This window comes from Microchirus variegatus (assembly GCF_963457635.1).
Source record: "Microchirus variegatus genome assembly, chromosome: 18".
NCBI classification, from domain to species: domain Eukaryota; kingdom Metazoa; phylum Chordata; class Actinopteri; order Pleuronectiformes; family Soleidae; genus Microchirus; species Microchirus variegatus.
In genome coordinates, this window is record NC_139819.1 from 5,814,520 (window position 1) to 5,835,277 (window position 20,758).

The 20,758-nt window shown below is 40.9% G+C and overlaps 3 protein-coding genes across 3 annotated transcripts; all 3 read right to left on the reverse strand.

Moving 5' to 3' along the window:
* Window positions 1-2,241: 2,241 nt before the first annotated feature.
* Window positions 2,242-2,898, reverse strand: cldn26 (claudin 26; the record flags this gene model as incomplete). The annotated part of the gene is made up of 1 exon (XM_083905474.1): window positions 2,242-2,898. The coding sequence occupies one exon, from the start codon at window positions 2,896-2,898 to the stop codon at window positions 2,242-2,244; it is 657 nt and encodes a 218-aa protein (XP_083761600.1).
* Window positions 2,899-5,468: 2,570 nt separating this feature from the next.
* lztr1 (leucine zipper like post translational regulator 1) lies at window positions 5,469-12,076 on the reverse strand. The gene is made up of 19 exons (XM_083905282.1): window positions 11,523-12,076; window positions 11,227-11,289; window positions 11,086-11,142; window positions 10,905-10,984; window positions 10,713-10,821; window positions 10,548-10,631; window positions 10,411-10,468; window positions 10,186-10,325; window positions 9,894-10,095; window positions 9,539-9,649; window positions 9,317-9,409; window positions 9,135-9,230; window positions 8,507-8,684; window positions 8,243-8,412; window positions 7,875-8,158; window positions 7,571-7,720; window positions 6,793-6,898; window positions 6,604-6,684; window positions 5,469-6,182 (listed from the first exon to the last, which is right to left on the reverse strand). Exons 1-19 carry the CDS (start codon window positions 11,669-11,671, stop codon window positions 6,066-6,068), a joined length of 2,328 nt encoding a protein of 775 aa, XP_083761408.1. The 5' UTR covers window positions 11,672-12,076; the 3' UTR covers window positions 5,469-6,065.
* A 1,474-nt stretch (window positions 12,077-13,550) lies between these two features.
* Window positions 13,551-18,017, reverse strand: gal3st1a (galactose-3-O-sulfotransferase 1a). The gene is made up of 3 exons (XM_083904800.1): window positions 17,899-18,017; window positions 14,875-15,020; window positions 13,551-14,771 (listed from the first exon to the last, which is right to left on the reverse strand). Exons 1-3 carry the CDS (start codon window positions 17,902-17,904, stop codon window positions 13,622-13,624), a joined length of 1,302 nt encoding a protein of 433 aa, XP_083760926.1. The 5' UTR covers window positions 17,905-18,017; the 3' UTR covers window positions 13,551-13,621.
* Between the last annotated feature and the right edge of the window lie 2,741 nt (window positions 18,018-20,758).

A 20,758-nucleotide genomic window follows, 5' to 3' on the forward strand; every position in this document is an offset into this window, starting at 1 on the left:
AAGACTGTATGAGAACAAAATGGCCAATCAATACATGGCCCTAATATCAGCTATAGTTACTGTATATGTGTGTGTGTGTGCGTTTGTATCTGCCTATAGCAGGCTGTGAGGACACATGATTCAAACCCATCGTCCTGAGAACATTTTGACTGGTCCTCACAATTTTAGAGCACGTTTTGAGGGTTAAAAGTTGCTTTTAGGGTTAAGATTACACTTCTGTTCATGTGGCCTCACTAAGAATGCTGCACAAAATGTGCGTGTGTTCTTGTATTTGTTAACTCTTTAGGACCTTTCTGGCCAGAAAAATTTAACTTGTTGCAACCAGTAGCCCTCATGGAGACCAAAAACCTTGTCCTAACAAGATAGAACCTCAATTCTGAGGAACTGGGAAAGTTTGGGGCTAAGATTTAAATTTTGGTTCGGTTAAGGTAGCGGTTAGGCATAAACGGTGCAGAGTCCTCAAAAGAACACCTTTGTAAACCTGTGTGTGTGTGTACTTGTATTTATAACTTTATGAGGTCCAAAACAACACACAAACCTAGATTTGTGTGGACATTTTGACCTTTTGTCTGGACCCCACAACTTTAAAGGACTTCTTCAGGGTTAAGACCTGGTTTAAACCCTGGTTAGGGTTGGAATTGGGTTCAGGTTAAGGTTAGGGAATGCATTATGTCTATGATGTGTGCTCACTGAGACATCAAAACAAGTGTGTGTATGTGTGTGTGGCGTGCTACACTTCTTTCAGTACGTGCACCAGAAGGAGAACAAGTGAAAGTTCAGCACATGCAGTAAATCCCCCTCTCAGTCAGGGGGGGTCGGGTGGAGCAGGATTATCAAAGGTATACTGAGTATTATAGAAAGAAATGAGCTACTGAGATATTTCCATTCCTTATGTTCCCACTGAGGGACTCAACTCCTGGTGCAAAGACATTTTACCTCATGATCTCACATCCATTGTTGCGTGGAAATGATGGCACGGCACGTTGATCAGGATGCAGCATGTCCAATCCATTGCACTGCATAAAGGGAGGAAAAACAATTAGGATTCATGACAGAAAAGTTTTGATTTTCACTGGCCACATGGAGTATTATTCCCACAGTGTACTGACAGCTGACATGTGCATGAGCGCTCCAGTGTGGGGATGTTTGTGTTGTTCTCAGCGTGTCTCCAGGCACAGACACAGGGAGAATAGTCAGTGTGCACACACGTACGATTCTTTTAGAGTGTGGAGAGGATCGTCTTACATCACTGATAAATCAACAGGACAGCTTAATTACAGCAGGAGGCAGAGAGAGCCGCAACATCCACTATCATTTATTAAGAGAGGAGGAAAAAATGTGAATGTCTAAACAGGGAATCGTCATCATCAACAGCAGCAGCTTTAAAGGAGGGAGGTTCAAACTGTCTTATGCAGCTTTATATGAAACCAGATTTCATGGTGGTGTTTTTTGCAAATAAAATGTAATAAAAATTGCATCCCTGCATTATAAATAACAGCATTGGATTCCTATTTTGCAAATAGTTGCTTGTATCTGAAATCTATGTCTTGTTTTTTTATGTGGAGCAAATGACAAATGTCCACATTGGACAATAAAGTATAAACTACTTAAGTAATTCTGACGTAGAAACAGCAAGTGAGAACAGCAAGTGAGAACAGCAAACTTGCTCTTTGGCAAAAGAAAATGTGTTTTATTGGATGTCTTGGTCCTTAACAGGTATTTCTGCAGGTAAAATGAGAAATACCAACTCCATTTTGAGGAAGAAACACCCCATCCCCCAAAAAGTCCCTTTCTAAAAGGAAATTTGACACATGAAGACGAGCTGCAGCTCTGGAATGCATCCCCTGTTATTTCAGATGATGCATTACACCTTTAAAATGGACTTACACATAAATGCAATGCTTATCTTCTACCCAAAACTTCAATAATTTGACAATAGAACATTTTAAGTTTAATCAATGATTATGCTCCTACTCCTTGATGCAGGAAAAAAAATGCCACCCTGTAACAATTATCTTAAATTGACATTAAAAGGAATACAAACAAATGCAGTTGCTTCTAATTTCACAAAACTTTAATTTCCACAGTCTACTCACATTATAGGGACAACATTTCTTTGTCTGTGAAATAGATATTCATGTCAACTATTACATAAATGTCAATTAAGTCTCAGGTGCAAAAGCTGACAGGCTCGCAGTACTCGCTGAGGAGCAGAAGACATCACATCTGATGGGAACAAATCTATAAAACCTCTGTCTTCAGGTAGTGATTTGTCCTGTGCTTTCGCTCTGGGCAGGTGTGGACACTCGGTGGCCGCCGGTCGTAGTCCCCCATGCACACAGCTACAAAGAACAAGGTCCCTCCAATGAGCAGAGCCAAACCTCCAAACCATCCCGAAAACATCGCCTCTCCGTACTCCCAGCGTGGCATTGCGTCAGGAAAACCCTCGTCCCAGAATTCCACCACAGTCGTGTAGGCAATAAAGGAAACAGGAGCCAGTGTAGTGAGGCCTGACACCAAGGACAACACCCCGCTGAGGATAAGCAGCCCTCTCTTTCGGCCAGGTTGCCCGACACACATCTCAACCCCTTCCAGACCTGGGAAAGCAGCCAACACGGACAATCCTCCAGTCCCTATAGACACAGACATGAGCACCCTGGAGATCTGCAGGTCCAGCGGGAGTCCCATGACAGACTCGTAGGCCTTGCACTGGATTCCCACCTCCTCTGTGTAGAGGCAGGTGTGCCACAGGCCAGAGTACCAGTTCTCCACCTCGTTCAGGTCAGAGTTCATGGTCTTCCACAGGGGAATGAAGGTGGTAATCAGAGAAGTGACTAAACCGCCAAACGTCACAAAGAGCGCAGTCCTTTGCATTATTTTAGTCGTTAAAAAAACCATCTTCAGCCTCTGCAGACACACACACACACACACTCGGTGCTTAAATTCATCTGTTCATGTAGGTAAATTCTAGAGTGGCTTTGTGGCCCGTCCCACTTTGCTCAGGTATCAGGAGCAGCTGAGACAACCCACTTATTCAGCCTCTTTAATAAAAATGCGCCAGATAAGTGGAAGATAATCAGAGACGGTGAGGAGACAAGAGACACACTGTTTTATTTCAGTGTTCAATGTCATCAGCGAACAATGAACTCTGTTTTAACATGAAACTGGATAGGTCTCTGGGCTCTGTGTGTGTGTGTGTGTATATACGAGTGGACTTAAATGAATGAAACACGAACACACTCAAGAAAGGCTGGGGGTGATGGGGTGCAACTGACAAAGAGAAGAATATAATGCTATTCCAGGAGTAGCTTTAATCAACAGTTTCTGTGAGGTAGTAGAATTCTGTCATTTTTTCTGACTATGTGTCAGTTTATGTCCTTTACTCTAAAAAAGACAGAGCTGTTGATTTGCAGAGTGTCTCAGGTATCCTGACTATGAATGGCACTTTGTGCTCTCTGCAGTGGTACCAAAAGCAGGGTCCAGAACTTTTGTGCATTTCAGTGTGGGTCTATGTTTAAAAAAAAATGGTTCTGGTAGCTAACAATTCAGTGTAGCAACAGTCAAAAATTCAATTATATAACTTCAAAATACAAAAATACACAAAGTCATAGAAGCCTAACGAGGACAAGTATTAAAATTTTTATGAACCAGTGCAATTTATATAATATAAAGAGTTCGAAAAAGTCACTGCCAATACATATTATTACCTGACTAATGTATGTAAGTGTATCTGTTCCATGTTATGTTATTGGTATGAAAAAAAAGATGATAATTTGGTAACAAAAATTTTAAAAAGTATATTTTTCTCACCAACAAATCACAGCGTTCCTGTTGTTGGCTAGCCTGCCGTGGCTAGCCGTGGTTAGCATCCTGTCAGCAGATAAAACGCGTTCCTGACGTCTTTGACCTTGAAGCTCATAGGTTTAGATCTTTTTAAAAAATGAAATATAAGTTTGTGTTATTCATATATGACATTAATACACAGCTGCTTATTACACAAAGATAATAGTGTTAGCTTACGTGCTTCCTGTAGCAAATACAACGTTCCATGTACTCCATCCTGGGGCCATCTTAAAATGTCTCAGATGTGTTTCCACATCTATTGTCACGGCTTTGGTTAGTCCGACACTGTTAAATACAGGTTTTTGTGTACTTTTGCAATAAAACCTTCAAAAAATACAGTAGAAAGATTTGTATGCAGTTGTAAAATAACACATTTTCAAGAAAAACAGCTTCTACAGGTATTTTGTGTCACCTTGAACAATGGTACGAGCCAAATCTCTCTAAAACCTGGAGTGGAGCCCTAATAAAGATTATTGGAAAAACCTGTGTTTGTCCTACTATTTTCATGTCAACACATGTCAAAAACATGCTTTACTTTTACATACACATGTTGTATGACAACTGGCTAATATATAAGACCTACTTCAAGTCACATCCAATCCAAATGCAGAGAATTTGTCTTTTGCACTGTACTGTATAGACTGATAAAATAAATGTTGTTCTAATATAACCTTGCAAAAGCTGAAGGAATTTCGACAAAATAAGGGGCATTGTCACCTTATCATCTATAGATCTATGGTAACTGAAACCCTTCAAACATGTAACTAACTTAATTAAATGTCACGGATTAACCTTCAGCTTTTCCACATACTACAATAATGCATATCCTAAAGTTCCTTAGAGTAGCCTCAGGGGGTCAAATGGTGTTTACAGACCTGCAGCTGAGCTTTAAGCAGATATAATATAGATATAATACCAGATGGACCCACTGAGTGAATATAGGATTTAAAGCTCCAATGTTGTTGTTCTGTCTCCACCTGTAGATTTTTGAGTTATTACTAAGACACGGCCAGAAAAACACTCACTCACTCACACGTTAAAGATTAGATGTTTGTTTCTAGGGTGCTTTGGTAAGTTAAGTGTTCGACTTTTAAAATAACGTTACATATCCAGATTGCATCCAGTAAACTTGGAGCCGCGTAGAGCAGGAACAGCAGCAGCTTTGATTGGTTGTTTAGCCAACCTGTGTAAAGGCAAACTTGTGATCATGACTAAAATATAATAAGGCCTACTGAAATAACCCACCTTTCATGAGTGTTTCTCAGCATTTTCAGCCTCCATCCAAACGTAAGCAGCCGTCTCACTTTACTCGCACAACAGTCTCCTTGTCCTCCAACATCCAAGAACCTTCTCTGTGGTCTTCCTCTCTTCCTCCTTCCAGGCAGCTCCACCTTCAACGTCCTTTGTCCACAATAATCACTATCCCTCCTCTGCATGTGAACCACTTCAACCTTTACACTCTGACTTTATCTCCAAAACACTTAACCGAGACAGACACCCAGTATAAAAGGTCTAATATTGTATGATATTTATTAAGGCTTTAAATACATGGATGAGGGTAAATATTTAATGACAGCACACTGTTGCCACTAAACACAAATTTGTATATTTCATGTTGAATAAGTGATGTGAATAACCAAGGCTTTGTGCTTCATGTGACGAAACATGAAGCAGCTTTAAAAGCAGACAAACATTGTAGTTATCCTCGTATAATGGTCTTTATTCTTTACCACAGGCGTGTTAGCTGTCTCAGAGCTGAGAGTAATACAAGTGAAGAATATATATCGAGATAAACAATCCACTTATTGATATACTTTTAAGTCGTATGTAGACTGAGTATGTATCTGAGCAGCCATCATAAAACAAGTCAGCTGGGGTCAACACAGCACTGTAAATCTAATGCAATACTGAGGATGAAAAAGATTTGGTGTGTGTGTATAAAAATAAATAAGTTACACAAATAAAAACACAACAGGGGGACATTATCAGACCATTGAACATGTGTAAAGTGAGCTAGCATTTGGTTTCTTCGCTGATTTCACTCCCCAGATTGAGGAAATTGAAACTGCATGGACAGAAAGGCATCTACCGTACATGGGTTGAGACAAGAGAGGACCGACTTAAGAAAGGTTCTGCGTGTTGGGAAGCGGGGAATAAGAAAGTGGTGGTAGGGGGAGCAGAGATATATATGGCTTCTGTAAGAAGGGAAAAGAGGCGTCACCCTAAAAGTCGGAGCCCATCTCAGCACACTGTTTGTCTGATATGTGTGAAGCTAGAGACTCAATGATGTCCAACAGCAGCAGCTGGCTGAGAGACCGCAGGTTGGGGAGCTTGGATACCTTTGGGAGGGGAAGAGCAAACAAATTAAAAATAATGAGCGATAAATTAAGAAAAGACAAAGATGAATCAAACAGAGGAATAAGCAGCACTCGATTGCTTGTGTGTGGGAAAAAATATTAAGGAGAAAAAACAGAAAGAAGCTCAACAGAAACAAAACAAGAGCCAACACTTCAATGAAATTGCCTGAGGATTGAGCGCTGCGCTGCGTCTTTAAATAACAAACAATTATCAGGGCGGTACTATGACCCTCATTGGTATGTGATGAGGTGCTTGTTCAGCCGGCCGCGGTGTAAACAGTCGCCTCACTACGTAGAAGACGGACGCGTTGGCCTCTCGCTACGAGGATGGGGGCTACAGGGTTAGCTCAGCTGCACTGAGTGGGCAGCAAACCCCCAGGGCACCGGATACAAGCCCACCCACCTTTATGAACTGGTGGACAATAATGTACAGGCAGTGCTTCTTCATGTCCAGCGCCTGGGTCTTATCTGCCGCCTCCAGAATCTGAAAGGAGAGGAGGTGTGAGGGAGCTGTGAGTAAAAGAAACTATTCAGCATGCATAATAAAAATGAAACTCACATAAGGGTATTTAAGGTCACGGAAGAAACAAACCTGCAAGACGTTCTCCACGGTGACGTTCATCTCCAGATTCTGCTTGCAGTAAGCCTGCAGCCTGTTGTTGGAAAACCCATAGTAATATGGTGCAGCAAACAAGTAACTGTTTAACATGGGTCAAGGAAATTCAAATAATGCAATTCGTTGTATGCAATGTTTTCATTAGTGTTATACTACATCTGTTCTTACACTTTGCACCGTGGCTTAGTCTTTTGGTCTTTAAAGATCAAATTTCCCTTCTGGATCATAAAAATCAAGATGAATGTTTCTTTATGAACAGTACTATGATTACAATTTTAACTTTGCCTTCTTATATGGTCGCTTGTGAATGAGATTATACTGTAAACGGTACATGGCACTTTCCCGATCTTGATGACTCTCAGAAAAGAGTCTGTTTTGGAATTCACACACAGCATATCACAAACTATTCACACCCACTCACATGCCTACATAACCCGTGAAAATTCCATCATGTGACATAACAATGAGTATATCACAACTACTAGTTATACTTCGCTGTGTTGTATTGTACGCGAGTACAATGTACAGTAGACACAATGGCTAAAAGGTCAAACCAAAGCAGCAGTGCATTGGATTGCAGTTCAATAATGGCCACTAGATGTCCCCACTAAAAACATTTAACTCCATAAAAGACAATAACAGAGAAAGAGAAACGACAATATAATATAAGCTTGATGTTTTTGAATGCATTTTCCTGATTATTGTGGCTAAGACTTTCTTGCTCAAGAGCAGTGTCTCAAAGTGAGAAGGATACAGGGAATCTTCTGGAGGCATGTTGACGTCACCATAGTAGATATACCGCAGCATGGACTCAAAGGCCTGCTTACTTGGAACCATCTCACCGATGGAGATGTTAACCTGACCGTCCTCGGGCATGAAGGAACGAAACATGGCCTCAAAGTAACTGAGAAATAAAAGTGGAAAAAATGAAGAGACAGAACCACAAGACTATTAAATCCATCTCATATTTTCTTAACTACCTTGTGATCTCTATTCCCTGATCACAAATGTGTGATATTAACAAACAAAGCAGACCATAAAGCCAGTGTCGTTTCTACCTGGATCGTGCTGCCAGTATAGCTTGATGCGCGGGCCGTGGATGTCCGTCTAACAGCAGGACAATGTCGCAGAACTCAAGACCGCCTCCCTCCAGGTAAGCCTTCATGTCCTGCACCAGGGAGGTCCCAATGTCCACAGGCTGGTCCGAGTACAGCCTGGGAGGAGGCTGCTGCTTCCGCCGCACTATTTCCACGATCAGCGGCGTGGACAGGCGCTCAAACTCCTTCGTCATGATCACCTGGTTGAAGTGCGACTCCTTCACCACAAAATTAAGGCAATGCTCCTGCAAAACAAAACAAAGGGTTCTCACAAAGTAGTACAACATTTCACTGACCTCTACTGGTTGAAATATTAAACTGAAATGTACCTTGAGCTGGTCCAGTTGCAGCTTGTTGGCATTTTCACAAACACTGAGAACATTCTGCAGGTCGACAGATGCCTCGATGTACTGCACACACAGCTGCTCGAGGCGGGAGAGCTTAAAACTGAGAGCCAGTTTGTAAACGTCCATGATCAGAAGCACATCCTGGACATGACCTGTGTGGAAAGGTAAAGAAAATAATATTTCCTCCCCTCTTCAGGATTACAGCAAACACTTTTCAAATGTGGCAAGTACAAGGAGACAGCCTACCTCTGCGTGGATACTGGATCTTGTCTGTGTAGAGGAACTGCATTAAGACTTCAAAAGGCTGGGCCTCTGCTTCCCTGATGGAAACTTCCAGCATGGACGGCCTGTGGCCTGCTGGGATGTCCCTTGGACCTCCAGTGGCTCCTTCATCACTCTCATCATTGCTTTCCTGTTTAGCCTTCTGCACACACGGAAAAGGCCAGTTACAGCAAGTAACTCTTTCTGTTCCAAGATTTCAGCTTTATATACGATAACCGTTTCAAATATTTCTATGAAAATCTAGTGTTACAATTATACTGATTTAGCACCCCTCAAAACAAGTATGCAAGGGCACAAAATGTTTTTTATCCTCAACTGAACACAAATGATTATTGTTTTATCATATACAGCATTTACATAAAAATTTGATTTTGATAAATCTGTGAGATAAAGCAATGTTACTGTTTACATTGCATTTGCAAGATCAGTTTAAATCAGTGTTGTTTTTATCCTACCTCATCAGTACTGTGGTATTAAAGTCTGTTATTTTCTGTGAATTTGATAAATGAAGTACTCATTTTCTATCTTTTAGTACAACACCCCTGATAGTGTTTTGTTTCAGAGGAAACTGCACTTGCAGCATGATGCTGACCTGTCGCTGCCTATCCCGTGCCTGCAGGATTTTCTTACGTAGCCACTGACATCTTGCCGTCACTATGGCGATGTGCCCCAAGACTCTCTCCTCCCTCTGTCGAAAGAGAGCTTGTTAGTAGTGTAAAGTGAGTCATTTTTCCTTGTCGTGTAGACAAAATAGTCAAGGATATGACAAACTACCTCTCCCAGAATAAACTCCACATCACAGAACTGTCGATTTTCCCACAGTTTACCATAGTCTTCGTGAAGAGTACACTTTGGATAGCATGAGAACTGCAAGAAGATGAAAACAACGACTTTAGTCATCTTATCTTCAGCAGAAATACATTTCAACACAAGGCTTAAACTAACTCAAATATGTGGGAAAGCTTTTAGATATATTTTAGATCTAAAATCACAAACCTGGAATCTGTACATCTCCCCACTGCGCACATTGTTGTCCACTGTTCCTCCAAAGATGTACATGGCATCATGAATCACAGCAGCAGCATGGAAAAGTCTCCCACTGGGCATCTGAGGGAGGTAAAGGGGCACATTGAGGTAGAAGGTCACATGCAATCACTTTGATAGGTTTTTATTGTTTTCAATCCGTAATAAAGCTTAAAAACACAATTTACTGGTTCAGTATTTTTGTTCAGTCACATATATTTGTTCAGTCACATCAAACAGGCGATGATAGTACAGCTGGATTTAAAAAGTGAACACATAATTGACAAAATATTACTGATAGAGGTTTAATTTACAGGTGTTGTCTTACCTCACTGTCCAGGCTGGGATGGATCACCTCCCAGGTTTGAGAGTCTACGTCGTAGCAGTGCAGCTCGTTGGGCAGAGTGTTGTCGGCAGCACCACCAAACACATACAGGTGGCGGTCAAAGGCCACCATGGTGTGGCCATAGCGTCTCTGAGGAGGTGGAGGGGAGCCCCGCAGTAAATGCTCAGTCGGAATACGTGTCCACCTGAGAATACAGATTAACAGGAATGATTGGTGAATGACTGTTAACTACAGGGATGAGTGTCAGGGGTATGCAATGGGAAGCTTCACTCACATGTGGCCCTTGAACTCAAACTGGAAAAGGTTATTTGTGATCTTGGCTCCACTCTGACCAGAAAACACAAACATCTTATCCCTGCATACAGCTACAGGGAAGTTGCAGCAAGATGGAGGGATCTCACCGCTCTGGTCGATCTGATGGACACACAGGTGGAGACATTAACACACGGATTAACTCCTGATGATCTTCGTTTAAAAATGTAAATTTGTTTATACTTGCCTCTTCCCAACATGCATGTTCTCTATCCTGGAGACTGATGGTCCACATATCATTCAGCCTGCACAAGAGTGGAAACATATTTTAACATGAAGAATAAACACAAAGTCTGGGTATCTCAAATTAAACAAACAAATTACCTGGCGTTTCCATCATAGCCAGCAAATATCCACAGTTTATCATTGTAAACTGTGGCTCCATGTGCAGATCTTGCAACTGGCAAACTTAAAAAGACAAATTACATGAAAATGGAGCAATTGAATATGTAAATGTGTCAATGAAAAATACACAAACACACACATTACCTTCCCTCCACTTTCCATTCAGTCCACTGGCCTGTGGCAAACTTGTACTCAAAAAGGTCATTTTTGTTTTTCAGGTTTGAGTTTGAGTATATGTCTCCAGTGTAGCCCCCTGAAACACAGTGATGTTCCATATTATAACATCAATATGACACGCATTTGAAAATAGTAGAATGAATGAAAACTAAAATTCACCAAAAACAAACATGCTGCTGCCATAGACCACAGCAGAATGGTGATATCTGGGAGCAGGTGGGGTTCCCGTGGTGAAAGCTCTGCAAGAAACAACAAATTATATACAGGAATTAGATTATACTTTCACAATCTATGTGTATAATTCTTATGAATACTGGACGACGGAGGCTGTGATATTTACCGACACCACGAGCAGTCCTTCACATCGAAACGGAGCAAATCGTTCAGCATGTTCTTCCTGTTGAATGACACAGACTTTAACTATATGTAGTGGACCACAAGTAAAAGTGAGAAATGCATGTCTCTGTCCAGTGGTACTCACCCATTGTCTCCACCAAACACGTATATGGCATCCCTGTATGCCACAACAGTGTGCTTGCTGCGCCTGTGTTCAGGACGTGTAACAAAAGGGTGAGTTGGGGGTAATTCAGTAATTAATTTACTTTTAATTCATTTCCAAATTGGTGGTGTCACATGTACAGAAACAGGTTCAGCAGAATAAAAATAAAACATCAAATTTACTCGGGTGTGTTGGAGCAGGGAAACACCTAAAACATGCAGGGCAGGGGGTCCCAAGGACCAGGGTTTGAGAACCCCTGAAGTAAAGCAACATGTTACCTTGCACCAACAAACTCATCACACGGAGGCAGTCTTCTCCAGCGATGCACAGTCTCAAATGGACCAAAATTAAGCGTCAAATATTCCACACTGTCGGAGCAACTGTGGTCGAAATCAACACTCGGGGCTTTGGTTGATTTACAGGACATTGTCGCTAACTCATCGGGCTGAATCACTCCTCAGAGCCACCCCTCGTCTGCAGAGACATCCACAGCCAGTGCCATCGTCGATGTCAGTCCTCCAGCGTGAACTTTAATGTTTCTGCCACCTCCGCTTCGGGTCTGTGGTGTCTGTACAACATAAAACCACGGACAAATGTCAACGTTAAAGGGCTACGCTCTCGGCTAACGATTAGCTAGCGATGCTAAAAACCGTCATGGCTAACCAGCTAGCGAGCTACTGCTCGAAACAAAACAGCACCAACCGCGAATTAAAATGTACGGCTTCCGATAAAATATTCGCGTTTGCGTGGACTATACAAATGAGTTCTAGGTGACGCTTTAAAACAAACAGACAACACTTTTAATGTTGTGAATGTTAAGCGATTCGGCCACGCCCCCGTTCGTCTGCCTAGGAGCACTTTACTTCCCCCTTCTTCTTCTTCTGTTGTATATTCAGCAGATTGGACGCAGCAAAGCCGAAATGCTGCCCCCCTCAGGACATCTGTAGAGGTTTTGTACACACCAAATCAACATAAATCATGTGTCTTCACTTCTAATAATAATAATAATAATAATAATAATAATAATAATAAATGTTTTTTTAATAGGTTTCGTGTGGCTATTTTCATTAAAAATCAATATATATTGTGAAAGTGCACATTCAAATGTGTTTTTTAGTCATATGTATTGTATTATATATGTATATATATATATATATAAATATATACATATATACATATATATATATATATATATATATACATATATATATAACACAAGGTTATGCTATGTATTTATATACATTGTTGCATATAAAAATACCCATCCCTTCTGGTTGTTGTGTTTTTATGTTTACAACAATATAGCACATGTAATAGGCTGAAAAGAACACACACATCCTCACATTGTTAATTGTCAGTGGCATGTGCCAAATTATCATATACCTTTATTGCCATGGAGGACAAAAACAATTAATTGTAGAATCAATCATTCTAAATAGAACATGTATTAAAGATCCTTTTATCGCCCAGTTTAATCTCCTTATTTCCACAGACCATGATAACAAGGCTGTGCAAACATAATAACATATTATGTGCATGAGGTTAAACGCTGTTTGTCTAGATATGGTGATTAACATGTCTAGGTTGACCACACACACACACATATCATACTATAATTACCTGCCAAAACACCTGGCACGGCCAAACACGGTGCTGTACTTTATTGATTTTTTTGTTCATCAGACATTTACATTGGGAGGTCACTGCAGGGAAGCAGATGTTTTATTCATCACATTTGATTGAAATGATGTTGTTCTGGGACCTTGCATTGATTAGTTAACCCCTGCCTTCCATAGGTTGATGGCTGATTTTGTCCTCCATAACTGGGATGGAATACTTCACTAGTTTCTCAGGTGTATTTTAGCCATCTTTTAAAGACTGTACATACTTTGCAAGAACAGAGAAATGTGTTCTCTCTCTCGAGAAAAAGAAATGACGTCTTTATTTTCTTGAAGGCATCGTTTGGGAGTTCTTGCTGCTCATTCTTGACGCGTCGTCTGGGCAGAACTATAGTGTGATTGGCCAGAAATTGAGTTTCTTGTGAAGTACGTAATGTCCTAACCAGGAAGATCTTTCTTCTCGTCCTTGCCACATCGAGAAAAAGAACACATTTCTCTGTTCTCGCATCCACTTTTTTGAGACCAACTCAAATGGCAGCAAATGGGTCTTCATTCCGATTCATTCAACCGTTACAACAACAGACACACAACTGAGAGTAACAACATTTTAATGTTTGACATTTGAGTCAACGTACAGACAAAAATGTTCCTGTATTCATAGATTGTGTGCTCAACAGTGTTTCAAGAGTGTCTTCCATCGCCGTCAGATTTCCTTTCTTTGAGTACAGTCTTGTGGAGCTGGATTGGCCTCTCGTTGCTTACCAGTTGATGATATTCCGAACGTAGCCCCACAGCTTGGTGATCCACAGGTTCACCCCAAGCTCCGTTAAATATTGAAGCTCCGGCATCAACATCTTACGACACAACTTCTGATGTTCCTTGTCCACGTTCTTCTTCAGGTTATAGCCCATGATCGACTTCTCTCCGATGGGTTGCCACGGCTGCATGGCCGTCTCTTGGATGCTGCCCGCGTCCACGGCGTGGCCCCCCTCGATGCAGACGGACGCCATCTCCGTGTTCCTTCTCCTGAGTTCGGCCACCTCCTCAGCCATCCGCCGTCGTCCATATGCGTCCACTTTCTTCCAGAAGGTCTGGTTGAGATGCTGGTAGAGCTTCCAGTCGATAGCGTTCCACTCCAGGGCGCGTTCCCTCAGCTCAGGAGTAAGTTTGGACACCGTGGATCCCTTGCGAGCATTGAGCTTAAAGAAGAGCAAATCGTCCATCTCCCAGCAGAGGGTGTCCTTGAGCAGAATGAGCGACTCTTCAAAGTGTTCTACCAACATGACGAGCTGAAAGCGGTCGGTGATGAATTTGATTCCGTCTTCGACTCGAGGATCACTTGGATTCAGGTTGTTGTCCAGGCCAAAGTCAAAGAACAGCAGATTCTTGAGGTAGAACGAGTTGAAGCCCTCTGGATCAAAGTAGTAAAGGGGGTCGCGCAGGAACTCGGCCAGCTTATCATCACCCGGTATCCTCCAGGTAAACGGCACCAGGCGGCCAAAGTAGTGGAAGGACGACTCAAACAGCTCTGCGGGGTCTCGCAGGATAGTGATGTAGGACGTGTCCACGGGGAGCAACTTAGCCACTTCAGGGGCATTGAATCGCATGTGATTACAGATCACGTTGAAGCACATCCCTGGTTTGTAGTCTTTTACCTGGGAGCGCTCAAAGGGAGACGGGTAGCAGAAGTCGTTCCTGCTGTCGGGGAAGGCGAATTTCAGCCGGTGCTTTTCCCCGAAGCGGAAAAGGATGTTGAGGAAGGTGCTGCTGGCCGTTTTGTGGGTCTTCAGGAACATGACGTCCACTTTAGGAGCGCAGGGTTGGCCGCGGGTTCGGTGGGAGCCGTTGGCGTTTGGTTTGTGGTGGAGCTGGGACGGACGGTGGGCGCAGGAGTAAGGCACCGGAAACCTACGAAGAGAAAACAAGAAAAACATGAGCCACAAACGAGGAAAGTATTCTGTTTTTTTTTTTTTTTTTATGAATTCATGTACAGCCGTGTGACGAGTCTTACTCAGGCGGATTGAAGTGGATCTGTGGAGTGGAGAGGCAGTAGAGCAGGATCATACAGCTGGTCAAGAGCGTACCCAGGACCAGGCCTTTGCACATGGACCTCCACTGCCTCACCTGTTTGCCAGTCATGGTCCAGCAGTGATTAACCTGAGGAACACAGATCTTCATCATCATCATCATCATCATCATCATCATCATCATAAGAACAACTGGACTTTTTGTTTTTGTCTGAGGCTAACAATCAGTTATAGATCATTTCAGAAAAACTAAATTAGAAAATAAAGCTTTTCCTACTAGTAGTTCCTTTAATTAAATCATTGCTACGTCATCAGCAAATAACGTAAATGGAATTTTTAATGACAAATCTGTGACAGAGGACAAAGAGGACATGACTTCATATTTTGTGGTATTGGAAAACTCAATATTATGCAGTTTTTTTCCGACTGGACTTTGTTTACGTCTGACACAATACGATCCAAATTTGAATAGGGTTAGGTTTGGTCCGGTTTTTCCCGTTAGCAATTAGAATTATGTCACTTCCTGTCAATGCAAACACTTTAAATGGCGTGTTTGAACATTTCTCTTCAAATATAAATTGTACTACACAGCATTGGTATATCACTCATTCACACAAACATACATCGCCATCTTTGTTCTCGCGAACAAGAGCCCACGCTCTCGTGTGTGTTTGCCAAGTTTGTAACATTTTCTTATTGAGGACATGCCATAGCATTGACATTTCAACCTCTTCGGAATGTGTTGGAAGATTGTGAACACATTTAAATGAAATGATGAACAATCTAATGACAGATTTAATGGTTCATGAGTATTTAGCAAACTGCCATTTGTATGTTAATATATTAATTATTATAACAATAATAAGTCATTATACATGACACCTATTAAGTCAACATGTGCAAACAGTGATATCAGCTACATCCATAAAAACAAATCCACTCCAGGTTTTGTCTCCCATTTGTGTTTGTCAAAGTCTTCTCCTGAATTAATCTTGTGGAAAAAAACGTCTCGCATCAGTGTTTGACGCGTCGTCGCCTTATTTTTTCAATAGGGATGTTTGTGTAATGCCTTCATTTAAAAAAAAACAAAAACAAAAAACTGAACCTCAGATGTTCAGATTCGAGCCAGCATGAGAGGCACAATCCAGACACTTCATACTGTAATACTGTGACCGCATGAGTTTGGGATTAAATCTGGATTAATTATATGATTATAAAACACAAATCAACCACCAGCTCCAGACCTCAGTTATATTAAATATCATGATCAATTTCATGCATCCATTCCATTTTCTGCCACTTTATCCTCCACATGAGGGAAGCATTATCGATTATTGATTGTAAATAATTAGCAGAATTAGTGTGTAAAAGTCTCAGGGCACTATCCATCAGCTTTCTTTGTTTATAATCAGTCAATGAGTCTTTATATCTTGAATAAATCTGATGAAATAGACCTTTTAATAGACAGCAGATGGATATCATGAAAATAGTAGGACAAACACAGGCTTTACCAATAATATTAATTCATGTTGCATTGGATAGGCTTTAATATTAAGTCGAATCTGCGATTAATAATTATGTCCATAATCGATGAATCTGTCAATTATTTTCTTGGTTCATCTATTACTTCATGTTGAAAAATACGCTCTCAAGTGTCTTGTTTTGTCCACCAACTAAAATGATTCAGATTGAACCACTTCTTTCTTATATGGAGTAAAGAAACACTGAAGTAGCTGAAAAAAATGAAAACTTGACTCAAACTGATTATCAAAATAGCTGGTGATTAATTTACTAATGGACTAATAACCAATGATATAGCCTACCTGCAGTATCTCGTCACACTCTGCTCTATAAGGGTCACACTGGGTCCTACAATGTCATAAATTCCAGGTGCTGAGTGTTGTGTTGTTAAGTGTATATAACCGAGTCAGCAGGTGGCTCATCTTACCAGTGCACGCTATATCACTTTCCCTCATTAATACATTATTTATTTATTTATTTAATGGAGCAGCTGAGAAACGCAGGGCGGGGGGGGGGGGGGGTCATCTCAAGTCGCAAGTGTGTCATCTGTACCTACGTAGACCCAACGCACCATTCATTTTTAACAAGCAGCACATGATCCCTACAGTTAGAACGTACTGTGTACATCCCTGTGGGTAAATACACACAAGTGCAACAAGTAGTGGTCTGACGGACGTGTACCTTACACAAAAATCAATATTTGAAGTTGGTCAGTACATAAAAGACAAAGTGGAAATGTATTTTACTTGTTTTAGATGCATCTTATTACCTCTCGTGAGCTTCTTCTGTACAGCACTGTGGTTGTTTTGAAGTGGTTTACAAATAAAGTTGGACTGGATTGGATCGGAGAGCACATAATAATAGTAATAACTCATAAAAATAATAATAATAATAATAATAATAAATGTCTCAATAAGTATATTCCGTAGCAGAATTTAGATGACAATTCTACTTCCAAATAATTTTGGAAATGTAGAAAATGTTGTGTTTACTTTTGGGTTTCTGCACTAAATCCCACCTGTTTTTGAAGAACAGAAGTTGTTAGGTGATCAATTTTTAAATTTTTTTTTAATCTAAACGCAAAGACAAGGTAGAAAGGTCTAAATTCTTACAAGAACATGCATGCAAATTCACAAGGGGCAGAAGTCACAGCACTAAAACCCTTTATTCAGGAAAGAGGTTTTAAAGGGTTCTCTGGATCAAAATGGTTCTTACAGGAACCATTAGTGTTACCAAGAACTCTTGAAAAACCCTTTCTTTCGGGAAAGCAAAGCAAATGTAGTTCCAGGTAGACCCTCAGCCCTTGTAGAAGGACCCTTATGGAACCCTTATTTCTAAGAGTGCAGCCCACAGAAGAATAAACATGAGAAAATGACATTAAAGTCAGTCAGTATCAAAAGTCAGAATCAAAAGGTTTACTTCTAACATAAGACCATATTACAAAAGTAAGATCCATAGTTAAGAGACAAAGTTAAACGACTTCTTACCCTCATGTGTGAATCCAAAGGAGAACTACTGGCTCCAGATGCATCGCCGCCGCCGCCGCCGCCGCCGCCGCCTTCTTTTCCGTCCACTTCTGGATGACGACTGAAACCGTCTCCTTCGTTGCGTCTAAACTCAGCATAAACTCATATGCTGTTCTAATCCCGGCAAAAGTCCTGCTCTCCTCTCATCACATGTCCACTGGCCATGGAGCTCACACTCATCTGATTGCTGCTCCTCTTCTTCTCCTGTTTCCCCTCCTCCTCTCCTCTCCTCTCCTCTCCCCTCCTCCTCACGCACACCTGATGCCTCGAGCTCCCCCCCCCACCCCCTTCCACTACTTTAACTTTCAATTCCAAAACCAATCTCACTGAATGAAGCACTACAGGGAAGCTCATTTAGCTCATCTGTGACGTCAGTTCTCAGTGTCAGGGGATGTGCACTTTGTCAGCGAGGGCAATAAAGAAAAAAGAAAAGAGGGGGTGGGAGATGTAGTGAGAGAGGAGGAAAAAGGGAGGAGAGACGCTGTATAGTCCCTCTTCTGTGTCCACATACAGAGGGCCATTGAGTGCAGACACTGGAGTCTGAGCTGGAAGCTGATAGGAGGGCTGCAAAAACAGCATAAAAAAGAACAAATACAGAAAGCCCAACGCACAAAGACTGCGATTGTGCCACTCGATCAAAACTGCTCTGTGTCTGTATCGTTTATGAAATGTTATTTAGCAAGACACTGAGAGGATAATGACATTATATTTTGTAACAGAGCTGCAGCTAACGATTATTTTCATAATTGAACGATGTGTCAATTATTTTCTCGATGAATCATTTGGTTCATAAAAAATCCCGCATGGAAATGACTCTAAAAATGACATTAAAACCAAAACGATTCAGTTTGAAGGATTTCTTTGTTATACGGAGCAAAAAAAAAAGTAAATATTCACATTTAAGAAGCTATATGTATAATATATTTCAGCTCTATTTTGTACTATAGCTTATAGAAAGTGTCCTAATTATCTACACTGCACATTATGGAGGACGATGCCTGACATATCAATAAATGAATAAATAACTTCATATATAAATAAAGGCATAAATAACCAAATAAATAAATAAATGCATAAATGGTAACAGTTAAATAAATAAATAAATAAATGCTTTACATTTATTTCTACATTTCTGTTCACCTCCATTTATTTATTTCTGTGTCCATATGTTAATGAGGTAGGAGGTCCCAACCTCAGTCAACAGCATGATTGGTCAAATCGGAGAGCCAGACAAAAGCAAACGATTCCCGATAAAACGGTGCATCTCTGAGTCTGAGAGCGTGTGTCTCAGCTGCCGAGCAACCACGGGTTGCCAGTTACGTCTGAGCCACAATGGCGGAGAAAGCGAAACCTTAAAGAACTCGGTATTTTGAATTTGAGTGTCGTCACCGTTTTTGGCCACATTCTTACCTATGGCGCCTTTAATAAAATTGCATGTAAATGACACAGTACAATGTGTTTTTAGTCAAATTCAACTTTTTCCATAAAAAAAACCCCTATTGCAGGACAGCACACATTTAAAAAAAGAGAGTATTATGAACATGAGACAAAGATGAGTCCATTCAGATGCAGCCATATGTGGACAACATGATAGAGCCTCACCAGACGCAGCTCTCATGAACTCTTTCTCTGTTCACACGTCGTGACCCCGACTCCTGGAGGCCACACTGGATGATGTGCTGCTGCTGCTGCTGATGCTCATCGTCCCACAGTTGTCACGCACGGACACAAACACTGCTGCTTTTGTTCAGAGGGGGCGTGCCCTTTGATCCGCAGTCACCCAGAGAGTGCCAGGCTGAGAACCCGGGGACTGGGTGTGGGCATGCGTGGAATGTATATCAGTGTGAGTAAAGAGGGTGGGAAGAGAGAGACTCATCAAACTCAATGTGGAGATTGAAGAGTGGCCTTGGCCTTTGGTCCCACCGAGATCACAGCAGCAGCATCACAGCGGGGTCCAGGGGGGTTACGCTCCTTCGTCATCGACACCCACTGCGTCAGTGTGGAGGACAATGACCTCAGCCTGTGTCCACTGTACAAATGTGGTCTCCTGGTTCTTGTAGGACAACACATTTTATATTAGAGCTGCAACGATAAATCAAACGGCAATCGATTACTAAATTAAATGCCAATTATTTTTGATAATTTTCCTGATTTTTAAACTTTTTTTAAATGACTATTTTGGTTTCTTCATTAAAACTAAGCAATCTGTGGACAAGACATCATCATTTAGGGGTTGGGAAAAACTAATTTACTGCAAAAATTATGAGTTTCTTTTTATTATCATTATTTAAATAGGTTTGTAAATGCATACATATAGATATATAAAATATATAAATATTTTTTAATGATTAGTTTAAATACAAAAAATTAATACATCTAAATGATTTATATGTTATATGGAGCAAAAAAAACATTTTATTTACATTTAAGCTAAGAATCTCAAGTGTTAAGATGCTTCTGGACAAAAATTGTTTGATGTTTCTCACTTCCTTGATTATTTAGAATTTCAAACAAGGCGGTTGATGAATACGTTTGGTATTTTTATATTTTCTAGGGGGGGTGGGGGATCACTCATGAGACTCTGGCTACTCCCCGAACATTCTACAATACAAGATTGGATAAATATAGCAAATAATATTTAGATTATGGAGATGATTATTTTCTCTCTTCGCCTGAAGAAAACAGTATTTATCAAGTTATGGAACAAAGTGGGTCACATGAGTAAAGCCCTTGTGGCCAGATTTATATGACAGAGTGATAATGACAAACAAATGATAATGTAATGCCTTGTCTTCCTTCTTTTTTATTGATTTAGATTTTT

Coding starts and splice junctions, on each gene's coding strand:
- lztr1 (XM_083905282.1), bottom strand. CDS start 11,671: ATGTCCTGTAAATCAACCAAAGCCCCGAGTGTTGATTTCGACCACAGT. Junction 10,822..10,904: donor CAGCAGCATGTTTGTTTTTG/GTGAATTTTAGT, acceptor ACTGTGTTTCAG/GGGGCTACACTGGAGACATA. Junction 6,685..6,792: donor CCGTGGAGAACGTCTTGCAG/GTTTGTTTCTTC, acceptor CTCTCCTTTCAG/ATTCTGGAGGCGGCAGATAA.
- gal3st1a (XM_083904800.1), bottom strand. Junction 14,772..14,874: donor ATCCACTTCAATCCGCCTGA/GTAAGACTCGTC, acceptor TTCTCTTCGTAG/GTTTCCGGTGCCTTACTCCT.